Source organism: Neovison vison, chromosome 12 (assembly GCF_020171115.1).
Source record: "Neovison vison isolate M4711 chromosome 12, ASM_NN_V1, whole genome shotgun sequence".
In the NCBI taxonomy this organism is placed as follows: Eukaryota; Metazoa; Chordata; class Mammalia; order Carnivora; family Mustelidae; genus Neogale; species Neogale vison.
In genome coordinates, this window is record NC_058102.1 from 41,697,945 (window position 1) to 41,711,987 (window position 14,043).

Sequence of the window (14,043 nt, forward strand, 5' to 3'; positions counted from 1 at the left end):
AATTTGGTAAGTTTTGTGTTGTGTGGGCCCCTGTGAAATAATCACCACAGTCGAGATAAGGAGCCCATCACCCTCCAGAGTTTCCTGCCCCTTTGTAATTCCTCCCTCCTTGCCCCTCACCCCCGCCAACCCCAACCCCAGGGCAACCACTGATTGCTCTCTTTCGCTCTAGATTTGTACATATTTTCTAAAAAATTTTATAAGGGGCTCATATACAGTTATGCTCATCATTTAAAGTGCATATTTGCAAATTTATATGTTAAAACTACGTGATAATTCCAGAATCAGTACTTACAGTATTTTCTCAAGTCATTCACAGACCTGCAAAGTGGCAAAAAATTTTGGCTGAGAGCATATCCGTGTTCCCAGCTGAGGTCAAACAAGGAAACACTCTGTCCTCTTGTTTCTCATACTCGTTTCCACATGGCTCTCCTACCCCAAACGAGTGTCCTTTTCGTGGTCTTTTTAGTGCCATGTTTTCACATTTTTGTGCTCTGTGTTCGGGATTTTGCTGTTAAAATAGTTCCCAAGCATCCTACTAAAGTGCTAACGATTTCGAGTGCAAGGAGTGATGTGCCTTACACAGGAAATACGTATCTTAGAGGAGCCCCATTCAGGGGTGTGTTCTAGTGCTGTTGGCTAAGAGATCGGTGCTAGTGGATCAACTATAGATGTTAAATAAGGCATAATAAACACATATACAACAGGTTTATGTGTTTATCAGTTGACAAAAATGTGACCAGAGGCTGGCAGCAACCTAACCCTTTATTATTCTAAGAGCAATGGTTCAGTATTTGCTAATTCATTGTTCATGGTAACTTCATAGAACATAACTGCCATGAATGACAAGAATTGACTGTTGTTTGTATACTCTTTATTGAAATTCTTTTACTTGGCATATTTTCAAATTAATAATATTGTAGCATGTATCAATAATTTTATTCCTTTATATGCTGAGTATTCCATTGTATGGATATATCATTCTTTATTCATTTACTTGTCAGTGGACATGTGGATTATTTCCAATTTGGGGCTGTTAGAAATAAAGCTAAATGAATATTCACATACATGCCTTCCTATGGTAGAATTCACCAGTGAAGCCATGTGGGTGAGCAGTTTTCTACATAAGAAGGTTTTTAACAAAAGGTTCAATTTCTTTAGCGATAGGGCTATTGAGGTTATCTCTAGTAATCTTTTCTTCTACTTTGTGTCCAATTTACTCTTTTTCTAGTTTAAGGTAGAAATGGAGTTTATTCAAGATCATTTTTTTTCGTTTTTAGTGCTATAAATTTTGATGTAAGTACGGCTTTATCTCTGTTCCACAAATTTTTATATGTTTTGTCTTTCAATTTAAAATATTTTCCTTTTTGGGGCACCTGGGTGGCTCAGTGGGTTGGTTAAGCCTCTACTCTCGGCTCAGGTCATGATCTCAGGGTCCTTGGATCGAGGCCCGCATCAGGCTCTCTGCTAGCAGGGAACCTGCTTCCCCCTCTCACTGCCTGCTGCTCTGCCTACTTGTGATCTCTCTCTCTCCCTCTGTCAAATAAATAAATAAATAAATTTTTTAAAAAATTTCCCTTTTTTTCTTTGATTTACAATTATTTAGATGTGTGTGCTCATTTCCAAATTTCTGGAAATTTTCAGAATTTTTTCTTATAGATTCTAACTTCATTCCATGTGAACAGAAAATATACTTTATATAATTTGAATCCTTTCAAATTCATTGAGGTTTGTTTTATGGTACAGATATGATCTCTCCACATATACTTAAAAGAATGTATCTTCTGTTTTGTTAGGTGGAATCTTCTATAAATGACAACTAAGGTTGGTTGATTGTGTTGTCTAATTCTTCTATATCCTCACTAACTTTGTTTATTTATTTTATCAATCACTGATAGAGGAATGTTGAAATGTCTGATTTAATTCCAGCTCTCTCGAGTTTTGCTTTGTGTATTTGAAATTGTCATTAGGATCATAAACATTTAAGATTGATCACCATGTCTTCTTGGTGAATTGAACATTTTTTATGCCCGATGATATTCTTTGCTCTGAAATCTACCTTATCTAATGGTAATATAGTCACTTTAGCTTTCTTTTGATTAGTTATCATAGTGTATATTGTTCATTCCTTCCTTTTTAACCTTTGGTATCTATATTTAAAGTGAGTTTCTGGTAGGTAGCCTACAGACAAGAGTTTTTTAATCTAATCTGACAATTTCTGCTTTTCAGTTGACTTCTTTAGACCATTTACATTTTATGTGATTATTGATGTTTGATTTTAGTCTATCTTGCTATTTCTTTTCACTTTGTCCAATCTGCTCATTGTTTCTTTTTACTCTTTTTCTCCCTTCTTTGGGACTTATTATTTTTTTATGCTTCCATTTTACTGGCTTTATTGATTTATTAGCTTTATGGGCTTATTAGCTATAAGTCTGTTGCGTTATAATAATGGCTGCCTTAGGGTTTATAGTATTCACCTTTAACTTATCACAGGCCACCTTTAAATGATATTATACTGTTTATACTGTATAAGATCCGTACAATAGCATACTTTCATTTCTCCTTGCCGACTTTTGTACTGTTGTTGCCAAATATTTTACTTCTCTGTATGTTAAAAACTCTACAATGCATTGTTATCACTTTCATTTTAAATAGTCTATTGTTTTCTAAAGTGATTTAATAAGGGGAAAAAATCAATATCTACCCAAGTAGTCACCATTTCTGGTACTTGTCATTCCTTTTTGTAGATGTAGATTTCTTTCCATCTGGTATCGTTTTTCTTGCCTTAATGGACTTTAACATTTCTTATAGTGCAGATCTGTCAGTGATGAATTCTTTCTTCCAGCTCTTCTGTGTCTAAAAGCATCTTTATTTTGCCTTTTTTCCAACTTTATTGAGATATGCTTGTTTATATCACATGTAAGTTTAAGGTGTACAGTGTAATGATTTGACATATATTGTGAATTGATTACTGCAATAAGTTTAGGTAGTACCTATTATCTCATATTTAATACAAGGAAAAGAGGAAAAAAAATTTCCTTATGCTCATCCTTATGATGAGAGTTCTTAGGATTTACTCTCTTTACAACTTCAAATGTAACAGACAGTAGTATTAGCTATAGCCATCATGCTGGACATTACATCCCTAGTACTTATCATGTAACTGGAAGTGTGCACCCTTCTTTGTTTTTGAAAGATATATTCAGTGGGTAAAGGGTTCTAGAATGAAGGTTTTTTCTTTCAGTACTTTAAAGAAATCACTCCACTGTCTTCTGATTTAGATTGTTTCTGGTTAGAAATCTATCATCATCCTCCTCTTCCATATGTAATGCATCTTTTTCTCTGGTTACTTTTAAGATTTTCTTTCTGACTGGTTTTAAACAATTTGGTATGTGTGCTTTGATGTTCCTTTCTTCATGTCTCTTATACTAGGATTTGTTGGCCTTGGATCTATGGGTTGGAAGTGTTTATCGACTGACAAATTTTCAGCCCTTATTTTTTCGATTATTTTTTTCTTTCCCTTCTGTTTTTTGGAGACTCCAGTTATGCTTATATTTGACTGTTTGAAATTATCCCACAGTTTTCTGATGTTTTGTTTCTTTCATTCTCTTTTCTGTGCTTCATTTTGGATGGTTCCTATTGCTACATCTTCAAGTTCACTATTTTTTTCCTACAGTATCTAATCTGCCATTAATCCCCTGTATTTTCTTCTCTAGTATTATGGTTTTTAACCACTCAAAGTTTAACTTGAGTCTTTATATTTTCCAGTGTCTTTACTTAATATGCCTAATCTTTATTCTGGTTTCCTGAATTCATGGAATACAATCATAATACCTGTTTTAATGTGCCTGTCCACCAATTCTATCATTGTTTCACTTTTGAATCCATTTCCTTGATTTATGTCCTCATAGTGGGTTATATTTCCCTGCTTTTTTTGTACCTGATAATAATTAATTGTAAATGAGACAGTGAGATTTACATACTGTTGAGTGCTAGATATTTCAATATTTCTAAAAATGTTCTTCAGCTTTGTTCTGCAATGCAGTGAAGTTGCTTGGAAACAGTGAACCTTTCAGGTCTTGTTTTTAAGCTTTGGTAGACAGGATCATCAGAAGTTCATTTTCAGTGCATTACCCTCACTATTGAGGCAATAATACCCTTTTTAGGGTATTCTAACCAGTTATCCATGAATTAGGAGATTTTTCCATGCCGGCTATTGGCAATAGGCACTATTCCCAGTCCTGGATGAGCTGCAAACACTATTCCTTCTTCTCCTTTTAAGTGGTTCCTTTCCTGACCTTGGGTAGTCTCATATGCATGAGTACTCCACTAAACAGTTAAGTGGGGCAGGGGAGGGGGGAACCTTCTGCAGATCTCCAGCATTCTTTTGGTATGGCTCTCCTCCCTGGAATTTTGCCCTGCAAACTCTAGCTGCCCTGGCTTGCCTTGGCTTCCAGCTCCAACCTCAAGTTGGGGAGATTTCTAATCTCTGTCCAGGTTCCCTTCCCTATACTCCAACTAGGAAATATCCTCTGGGCAGCAAGTGAGGGCAATATTGGTTTCACCTTATTTGATTCCTGTCTCTGAGGATCACTGCCTCTTTTTCCCTACTGTCCAGTGTCTTGAGAGCCATTGTTTTGTTTTGTCTGATACTGTGTTTAAGGCAGAAGGGTAAATGTATTCCCTGTTACCATCTTGACCCATTTTCTTTTTGATTTTGTAATTTTTTATTTTCTAGAAAGAGCATTTTGGAGGGTTTTGTTATGAGAAAAACTGTAAAAGTGATTTTTAAAAAATTTTTGTGTGTTTTAGAAAATGTAAGTCTAGCTGAGCTTTCCATTTATTAAATTAGTCTTATAATTAAAACGTGCATGCTTTGAACTTAGAAAAATCACACAAATGAACAGGGTAGGAATGATTGAGCAATTTCTCTGTAGAAAATAGGCCTGGTTCTACCTAGAAAATTCTGTCCTGATTTTTACACATGCTCCCTTAAGCATAAAATTGGCCTCTTAACGCTTCTATTCTTACTATTCTGCAGCATTTCAACCATAAGGCTTTTGCTGACCTCATTCCCTTGGTCACTTAGTAACTAAGCCTCCTACTGCATAAGAAAGACATAATAAAGCAACATAATAGAAAGTAGAGATTCTTATTGTGGTAGAGCTGTGGCCTAAGAGGCTGATCTCAATTAGTGTTAACATCTCTAAATCTGTGTGTTGGGCTGAGCATGGTTGGGTTTTCCTTTGATATCTCTGCCCAGAGAAAGCATCTGAAATGTCAGGTCCGTTCTAATTTGGGCTGGAGAACATCTTGCTCTATTTTTGTTGCAGTTTAGATAATTTTAGAATATATGTGGATTCAGTTTCACTTTATAGTCTTTTACTAACTCTTAAAAAATTAGTACATCAAAAGAAATTGGGGTTTGAGACAAGGCTCATAAAATTCCTTTGATTGTCTTAGTTTTTAATTTATAGAGAAGCTCCATTACAATTACAGCCTCTCAAAGCTATATCTTTAAAAGACTAAAATTATCCAGAATTACAGCTATATAACAACACTACCAATTCTCTCATTTATTTAGATGAAGAACTAGTGGATGTTTCTGCATCTGTCTTACCAGAATTGAAAAGAGAAACATATGGCCAGATTCAAGTCTGTGCAAAACAGAGGCTGGCTCGACATGGTTCTTTCAGCACAGTTCAGGCTTCTGAGAGGATCCAGAGGAAAGTGAACTCGGAGCCCAGCAGCCCTTATAAAGAGGAACAAGGTATCTGCCTTTCCATATTCTGTGGAATCAGTCAGTTGTCCTGTAACAGTCACCCTACCCAGGCATTTTAAAATAAGCTGACTCTAGGCCCTGCCTGTTTCTTCCACTTACCTGAAGTGAAATGATGGTTGGGGGTAAAAGAGTTGCTTGCTTCACAGGAAGTGAACATGGCCCCATGCCTGAAATTCATCCTAGTCCACCAGTGAAGATTAGCTGGTTTGTCAGGGTTGGTCTGTTTGATGCATGTCAGACATTCATCAGATTTACAAAGCAACACTTGTTTTGTTTTCTTTCTAATTATTGATAAGACCTAAATTCCCCATTAACAGCTAGCATCTGGAAATTTCTTTGAATCAAAATTGGAATGGATTTCAGATAATCTTATAATCCCTGAGCAGTGAATAATGAATCCAGCTGTATATAATTGGTGTGTATAAATCCCCTGCCATATTTTGTTAGAGTTTTATTTTTCTTTTCAGGGTCAGGTGGCTACTCCTTAGAAATTGGAAGTCTGGCAGCTGTTTACCGACAGAAAATAGAAGACAGTTCACAGTGAGTAGTCTTCAAAAACTCTGAATGTATTCTTTTTTGCGTTTTTAAGATTTTATTTATTTGAGAGTGAGAGAGAGACAAAGAGAGCGTGAACAAGGGGAGGGGCAGAGGAAGAAGCAGAGTCCCCGCCGAGCAGGGAGCCCAATGTGGGCTCGATCCCAGGACCCCAAGACCATGAACTAAGCCGAAGGCAGACGCTTAACCGACTGAGCCACCCAGGTGCCCTGAGTGTATTCTTTTCTATTTTCTGGTGTTAACTTTGACTTCATTGAAATGCCACCTATCAGAATGTAAATTTTAGCAGTCTTGCTCCTAAGTCAGCCATTTGTACATTAAGAATTTTCTGGGTTTTTCCTTTGTGCTCATCATTGTGCTGGGTGTAGCATCAGGGACACAAAAGTAAGAAAAATTTATACCCTAAGCTAGTGAAAGCTTATAGGGGAAAAAAATAAGAATAAATACATTGATAAAAGACAGTTTACTACTAACATGGCCCTGAGAACCGATACTTGTAGTTCTTGGAATCATTTGTCATTGCTGTAGCTAATTTTGTTTATGAACCACCAGGTCCCATTCTGAAAGTTTTATGTGTAGTAAGTCATCTAATCACAACAACAGTCATTTGAGATTGGTACTCTTATCTTCATTTTACAGAAAGGAAACAGAAATCCGAAGAGGTTAAATAACTTGCCCAAGGGCACAAGTGCTAAGAAGGGATAGAGCCAGGATTCAAACCCAGGCCATCAGACTCAAGTTTTGGGTCTGATTTTGAAAGAAATCACATATAATGGGAGGAAGCAGAAGAAATGCTAATGTGGGAATAAGAGAGGATTTTAATGACTGATTTGGGAAGAAACAGATTGTGAGGAAGGGTCAGGGAGTATGGGGACCATACACTGATAAGTTTAGCAATAAAGATTTGTACAAACAGGAAAGCAAAAGGAAACCTCGTTCATAAAAAGAACTTGGGGTGTTGGAGGTGAATAGGTCAAACTGGCAAACCAAAAAAAAAAATTTAAAAGCCAGGTAGAAGAGTTTGGGTTAATGAGACAGACAGTAAAGACCTACAGCAGACTTCCTTGAGAACACTATGGCTGTTTGAAGCAGGCGGAATGGCCCATCTACAGCCATTCTGGTGCGGGTCTGAGCTGTGTCAGCTGCAGAAGGAAAGGAGTGGAAATCAGTGTAAGACGGTGAGTCAGCACAACTCACCAAGATAGAAAGTGGCCTCACAAAGGACACCTAGGTCTCAGATGATGGTGCTGCTATTGGTGGAGATGCAGAGGGTGAAGGTAGATGACTGGAAATAGGTAGGACGGTGGGGGATGTACTCAGTATGGGTATTTTGAGCTTCACAGATCTGAGTAGTAGTGATTTCTCATTCAGAGGGGCTGCAGCCAGAGAGTTTACTCATCTCTGCAGCCCAGGGCCCTCCATCTGATTCCCAGCAGCATGTGGACAACAAGACAAGGCAAAGTACATCTTACTGATTCCATCAAAAAGGCTCAAAGAAATCCCTCTCCTCTGTTTACTGTTCTTAAAGGAGTCTTAAACGGGTTTTCCTCATCTGTTTCCAAAAATACACTAATGACATAAAATTTTTTTTGTTATTTAGAAATCTTTCTGTATAAAAGGTCCAGACATTGTTTTTAATCTATTAAACAGGGCTTAATTTTGAATGAATTGTGCCTAAAAATTGGAATTCTGAGCAGAATTACAGAAAATAATTTAGTAGATAACTTTATTTCCTCACTCAGTGCCCACTCCATTTGTCGCACAGTGGATTTGAGACAAACAAGATGTGTCCTTTAAATGAATCTCTGGTCCAGTCTCGGCTCTCTACCCAGAACGTCATTCAGTGCCTGAGTGTCAGCCCTGTCTTCTTTACATTCAAGCAGGCCAGTTGACCTTCAATAGGCTGATCAGTCACTGATCACTCAGTCACTCACTTTTACTCCCTCGTCAACTGGCAAGGGGTAACTATCATTATAATTATGTAAAATTATTATATTATGTTAGTCATGGGGCATCTGTGGGCCTGCTATGGGGTAGCAGTCACTATGTGCTGAAAACGATTAGACATAGAGGAGGCAGGGGAGAGCCGGTGTGATCTCTAAGCTGAGAGTCCCCCAAGGGCTCACCCACCCCATCCCTAACCATCCGTCCAGGTTGTGTGGTCATTTGCTCTGGAGTCAGCTCGTAGGTGCTCGGGGACACACTTTAGTATCAGCTTGAGCAGCATTATCTCATTTCTGCTTTGGTACGTCTCTCTTTGGGAAAGCAGAGAATCTGGTGGAATGTGGTAACTTGATGGGACCCATTATGTTCCTTTTTACTGCAGGAGGAAAGCCTTTGTCAGTAAGAGAGTGATGCCTCCGTCAGGCAGCCTGGACCCTGCTGCTCCTTTCCCTGGCTTGTCTGTTGACTCAGAATATTCTGCTAATCCTTTACCACACCAAGTGTTTTCTGTGGCCCAAACGGACCTGCAGGCCTTCTCCATGCAGAACAGTCTGACTGGACGAATGAGTGTCTCACCAGCTTTGGCTGCCTCGGACATGGAGACCCTGAAACCAGCCCTGCTGGCCGGCCAGCCGGTGGTGTACGTGCCCTCCACCTCGCTGTTCATGTTGTACGGGAGCCTCCAGGAGGGACCGTCCCCAGGGTCCGGCTCGGGGTCAGAGAGGGACCCATCCACACCCTCAGTTCAGAAGCGCCTTGGGGAGGAGAGGAGGCCTCAGGAGGAGGAGCCAGCCACTAAAAGACAGAGCAGGGACTACGAAGACAGCCCTCTAGCTCTTGTCGTGCCCAAGGTAAGGGAGTTCGGGTGTACAGATGTACAGATGCTAATAAGCCATTGAGTCTGAAATGTGAGGTATTTCATGTGTTGCTTATATAATTAAGCCCAGGACTGGCTCTGCCATAAAATCTTGCCATAAAGTAGTACCATAATAAAAGTGGCTTTTATAAAATTCCCACTTTGCATAAAATGCTGAAAAGTGTAAAAAAAAAAAAAAGACGCATAATCCTACCACATAGAGTCAATCACTGTTAGTGTGTTTGTATATTCTTCCCCATCTTTTGGCTTATCCTTTTTTTCTTAAATGAGTTGAGGTCACTGACATAATCATCTGAATCCAGGATGCACCCGAGCTCCAGAGTTGGCAGTGTGGGGGCTGCTGGTTTTCAGTGTCTGTGTCCGTTCTCATCACAGCTTAGAGATCCCGTTTCCCCAGCTACAAAACAAAGGGAACACAAATATGAGCTGTTCACATCTCCCTCTTAGTAGCCATTCAGAGGTGAAGAAGATCTGACCAGTCCAACACTCAGGAAGCAGAAGCACGATCCTGGCAGGCGTCTGTGCTGGGTTCACTAGGCACCCGCATGGAAATCCGTCTATTACTGAGGATGCTTTCTCTTCTGTTCCTTTCTCTTGCCAGAGTGACTCCTTCTAATTTTGTATATAGCCTGGGGTTGCAGAATGGCAGTGAAAGACTGACTGGTATATATAGGTCTTAGGTAACCAAGACTGGCTTTGGGCCAGTCCTCCTGCAGTCGTTACTGGGCCACTCAAAGTCTGGAGCCCACACCCTTCATGTGTCAGCAGCTCTGAAATTTATCTCATTGTCTAAACACCAGGGCCAGCCTGTCATTGTTAAAACTCCATCATGTCTATGCTTAAGAATCCTAAGCCTACAGAAGTACGTGATGGGACACTGATTTTCAGACCACTGTAATAGGCATGACTGAAACAACAGACATACGCAATTTGGTGTGGCACACATTGGTCTTTGACCTGTTTGTTTATGTGTTCGCTGTGTTGAGAAAGCTATTGTGATTTACCACTGGGATTTTTCTTGCTTTTCCGGTTCCTCGTTGACTGTGCGTAGAAACCCTCAGAGTCCACAGACGTTGCCTCCCCCAGGACCCCTCGTAACAGCGGCTCTGTACCCCTCGAAGACATTCACATGGAGGCCCAAGTCTCAGCTGCAGAGGAGCCTTCGGCAAAGGCCACAGCCAACCGCTTTGTTTCTTCTGAGTGGGGAAATCCTTCGGGAGACACAGAGATCGAAAAGTCTTCAAAAGAAAATGAAAGCACCAAAGAGCCCTCTTTGCAACAGTACCTTTACGTGCAGTCACCGGCCGGTAAGGAGGGTCCTTGTGTCTTAGGGCCCCTCGGGGTAGTCGGGTCACATAAATTAGATTTTTACATCTTTTCCATGTCACCTGACGAAGTGGTTCATCAGTGAGCTGCTGTCTACAGAGCCTCTGAACCATTTCACTCTCGGCCCTTTCTTTCCCTCCATCAATGAAATGAAGGTAGAGGCTGCTATCACTTTGGCCCACTTGAAGGAAACTGTGAAAATAATTAGGGCAAGTCATCTTTTTTAAATGCATTCAACTTTTGGCCACCTTGTACAGCTAGCGTGCTGATGTCTTGAATATCCAGAGGTACTCAGCATGTCACTGTGGTTGAGGGCCGGGTCTAGAGAGGGCTGGACATTAGAGCCACTCATTACCTCCATGAACTTAAATATTAAGGTGTCCTCGTGGTAAAGCAGCACTAACGATGGCACCTGTGCCAGGTGGGTGCTCTCAAAACTGTATTAAATTTTATAGATAATACATCTGAAACACTTCAGATGATAGTGCCTGACAGTAAGACTCCAACGCTGTCAGTGTTTTGAAATAAAGCTGAAATATAATAGATCCCTAATTTTTAAGACCCCGCATTGTGTACATAAATCTGCTCTCGATGCAAAGACTTAAATTGGTTTTCCATTCACTTCATAGGTTAGGTAGGTGTTATTATTGAGTTATCTACAAAACATTCTTTATTCCATTAGCAAATATTAGCAAATATTTTCTGAGGGTTTGATATAAGCATGATATTCAAAGGTGCAGACACACTGATAAACAAGAAACAGACTCAGTCTCAGCTGAATGGAAATGACAGCCCAGCACTGGGATTCTTAGCTTTTGCTGACACTATGGTAAGGCCTGTGGATTCCTCCTCAGAAAATGCATAGAATTAATTGTTTTAAAATTAAAAAATTAATATGTTTTAAAAATGCATAGAATTAATAAATACATAGGATAATAAAGGAGGCCAATTATATTGAAATACCATTAGAAAAAATATTTTTTTAAATTATAGTAATAAGAAGATCCGACAGTAGTTCCAGTGTTATAATTTCAAAGTCGTAATGTCCTTGACAGTCTAGTAACAATCTCCCATAGCTCTAATGTTATAGGAATATATATGTGCTTTTTACTAGTGACAAATTACAGTGCTAGTAATACTGTTGGATTTGTTGCCTGTGATCCAAGCTGAGGGAGATATAAATTGTTTGAAGTTTACAAAAATAAAGATAAAATTTTTCCCAGCCGAGTTCACTTTCCTCCTCAGTTTGCATTCAGTGGAACACATGTTAATTGACTCTCTCCGGAGACACTGACCTCCCCCACATAATCCCACAGTGCGGTGGGATTTCAGTGGTGTCCACTGCTGGGGAGAAGCAGTGCAGGGTGGGGAGAGCAAGGGAAGGGAGTTGGCCTGGTCAGGTGGAATTCATTCACCGTGCGTTCCCCTTTGGAAGGGCCGTGGGGGACATGTGCTGGAAACGTACATTCTGTTGACTTTCACCTTGTTCTTCTGTTTCAGGATTAAATGGTTTCAATGTGCTCTTATCTGGCAGTCAGAACCCCCATGCCGTGGGACCCCCTTCAGGTCCGCTGCCATCCCTCAGCATTCCTTGCATGGTCTTACCATCTCCGACGCTGGGCTCTTTCCCCGTCCTCTATTCTCCCACGATGGCCAGACCGCTTTCCTCTGCCCCCTGTGCTCTCCCAAATGCGGGACCTGTGAATTTTGGCTTGCCTGGCCTCGGATCAACAGCTCATCTTCTCATCGGCCCTGCAAACATGGTTAATCCAAAATCATCAGCACTCCCCTCTGCAGACCCTCAGCTTCAGGGTCCGCTCTCACTCAATCTGAGTCCAGAGATGCCAAAATCACACAACGTCATCCAGCCTGAATCCCCTGTGTACGCCGGGCATCCTGTCCCCATAGTAAAATTACAACAGGTGAGTCGTGCCGTGAGCCCGGGAAGGTCATCATTCTGCGATGGGGTCAGTTCAGTCTGCATTTCATGAGCTTTGTTTTTAGTCTCCTGCCAGTAGTACAGGGGCTCCAGGTCAGGGTCTACCCAGCTTCTGTTGGGAGACTGGCGGCTACAGATGATGTGCTTTGAAGACAAAAATATTTTTTAGTTGTCAGTATGTTCCTTAAAATTAAAGGGATTTATTTCTAGGATGGTTCAGGGGGCTTGTTGATGAATGCTGAATATTCCGATGTTTTCTCCAGGCTTTCATTTCATTAGCTGAGTGACAGGAGAGCACACACACACAAATGTACATATATGAATTTTATAATCAATATTAATTAATCACTACTGTATCTCCCCCAAACTCCCATTTGTAGTTCGTCAACAAGCATGTGTTGGTGCCTTAGGCATTGTCCAGAGTTGTTCCTTTCTCTCACGGAGACAGAGTTTTATGTTGAGGCCCAAAATATTTTAGACAAATAAGTCAGAGGCTCCCAAGTTTGCTAGATGTTGAAATTAAACAAGTTAGTTTTTAAACAAGGTGATGAGAATGTGACATGCTTTCTGATCACCAGTCATGTGCCAGGCATCCAGCCAGTTAAGATAGGAAAGTAAACAGGATAATCGTCCCTGCCCTTTTAGAGCACGTTAAGGAGATCAATATGCAACATTTAACAGAGGAAGATACATAGTAGCAAGTGATGAAAAAGAGCCAAGACGCACATACTTACTTACTGTGTGCCTAGCATGGCCCAAAGTGCTTTATAAATATTATCTTGTCTAATTCGTGCAGCCCCGTGAAGTCGTCACCTTTGTCACCCCCACTGTATGGATGAAAACACCGAGGCACAGCTTGGCTAAGTAGTTTGCCCATGTCAGCCAGCTAGTCGTGCTGGTGCACGCTCCCAGCCTCTTCGTTAGGCAGCCTTTCCGCACACAAAACAAAGAAGTGAATTTCCGGTTGTGGGAAGTGTTGGGGAGGAGACAAAGCAGAGGAGTGGGACAGAAAAGCGAAAAGAAGAATGCCGCATAAAGATCGTACTGACACAGGTCAAGAAAGAGCTTAGTTCAGAGACTGAGAACAATTTGACTTCGCCTGTTTGTGTTTGCTCTTTTAGTCCCCAGTTCCCGTGACCCCCAAGAGCATCCGACGCACACATCGTGAGACATTTTTCAAGACACCTGGCAGCCTGGGAGACCCTGTCCTTAGGAGAAGAGAAAGGAATCTGACACGAAACACCAGCTCAGCGCAGAGGAGACTTGAAATCCCCAGCAGCGAGGCTGACTAATCCGACGCTGTGCCAGACGGGTGTGCCCCCCCCCCACCACCCCGTGCCAGACGGGGGTGCCCCCCCGCCCCGACCTGACCTTCCCCATCCCAGGTGATGCCCTGACACTGAATGCAAAGCAGGACGCAGACCGTCCGGTCTTCGGCACACATCGTCCTCTCTCTTTCACCCGCCGGTTCTAATGTTAACTTCCCATCATCATGAATCATCTATTCCTGAAAGCAACTGTTATTAATTGTGCATTTAATATCAGCTAGAGTCCAGGCTCTGTGCGTGGTATCACTCACAGTGAAAGCACCGACTGACTTCTGTGGTTTCGATTCAAGAA

General features: G+C 41.0%; 1 protein-coding gene across 1 annotated transcript in view; it reads left to right on the top strand.

The window, feature by feature from the left end:
• E2F7 (E2F transcription factor 7) overlaps window positions 1–13,741 on the top strand; it is a 36,883-nt gene extending 23,142 nt beyond the window's left edge. The window contains exons 8-13 of the mRNA XM_044226631.1: window positions 5,585–5,770; window positions 6,250–6,322; window positions 8,664–9,132; window positions 10,210–10,465; window positions 11,985–12,406; window positions 13,545–13,741. Coding sequence (XP_044082566.1) covers window positions 5,585–5,770; window positions 6,250–6,322; window positions 8,664–9,132; window positions 10,210–10,465; window positions 11,985–12,406; window positions 13,545–13,715 — 1,577 coding nt within the window. The 3' untranslated portion in view covers window positions 13,716–13,741. The remainder of the gene's footprint in view (window positions 1–5,584; window positions 5,771–6,249; window positions 6,323–8,663; window positions 9,133–10,209; window positions 10,466–11,984; window positions 12,407–13,544) is intronic.
• Window positions 13,742–14,043: the final 302 nt, after the last annotated feature.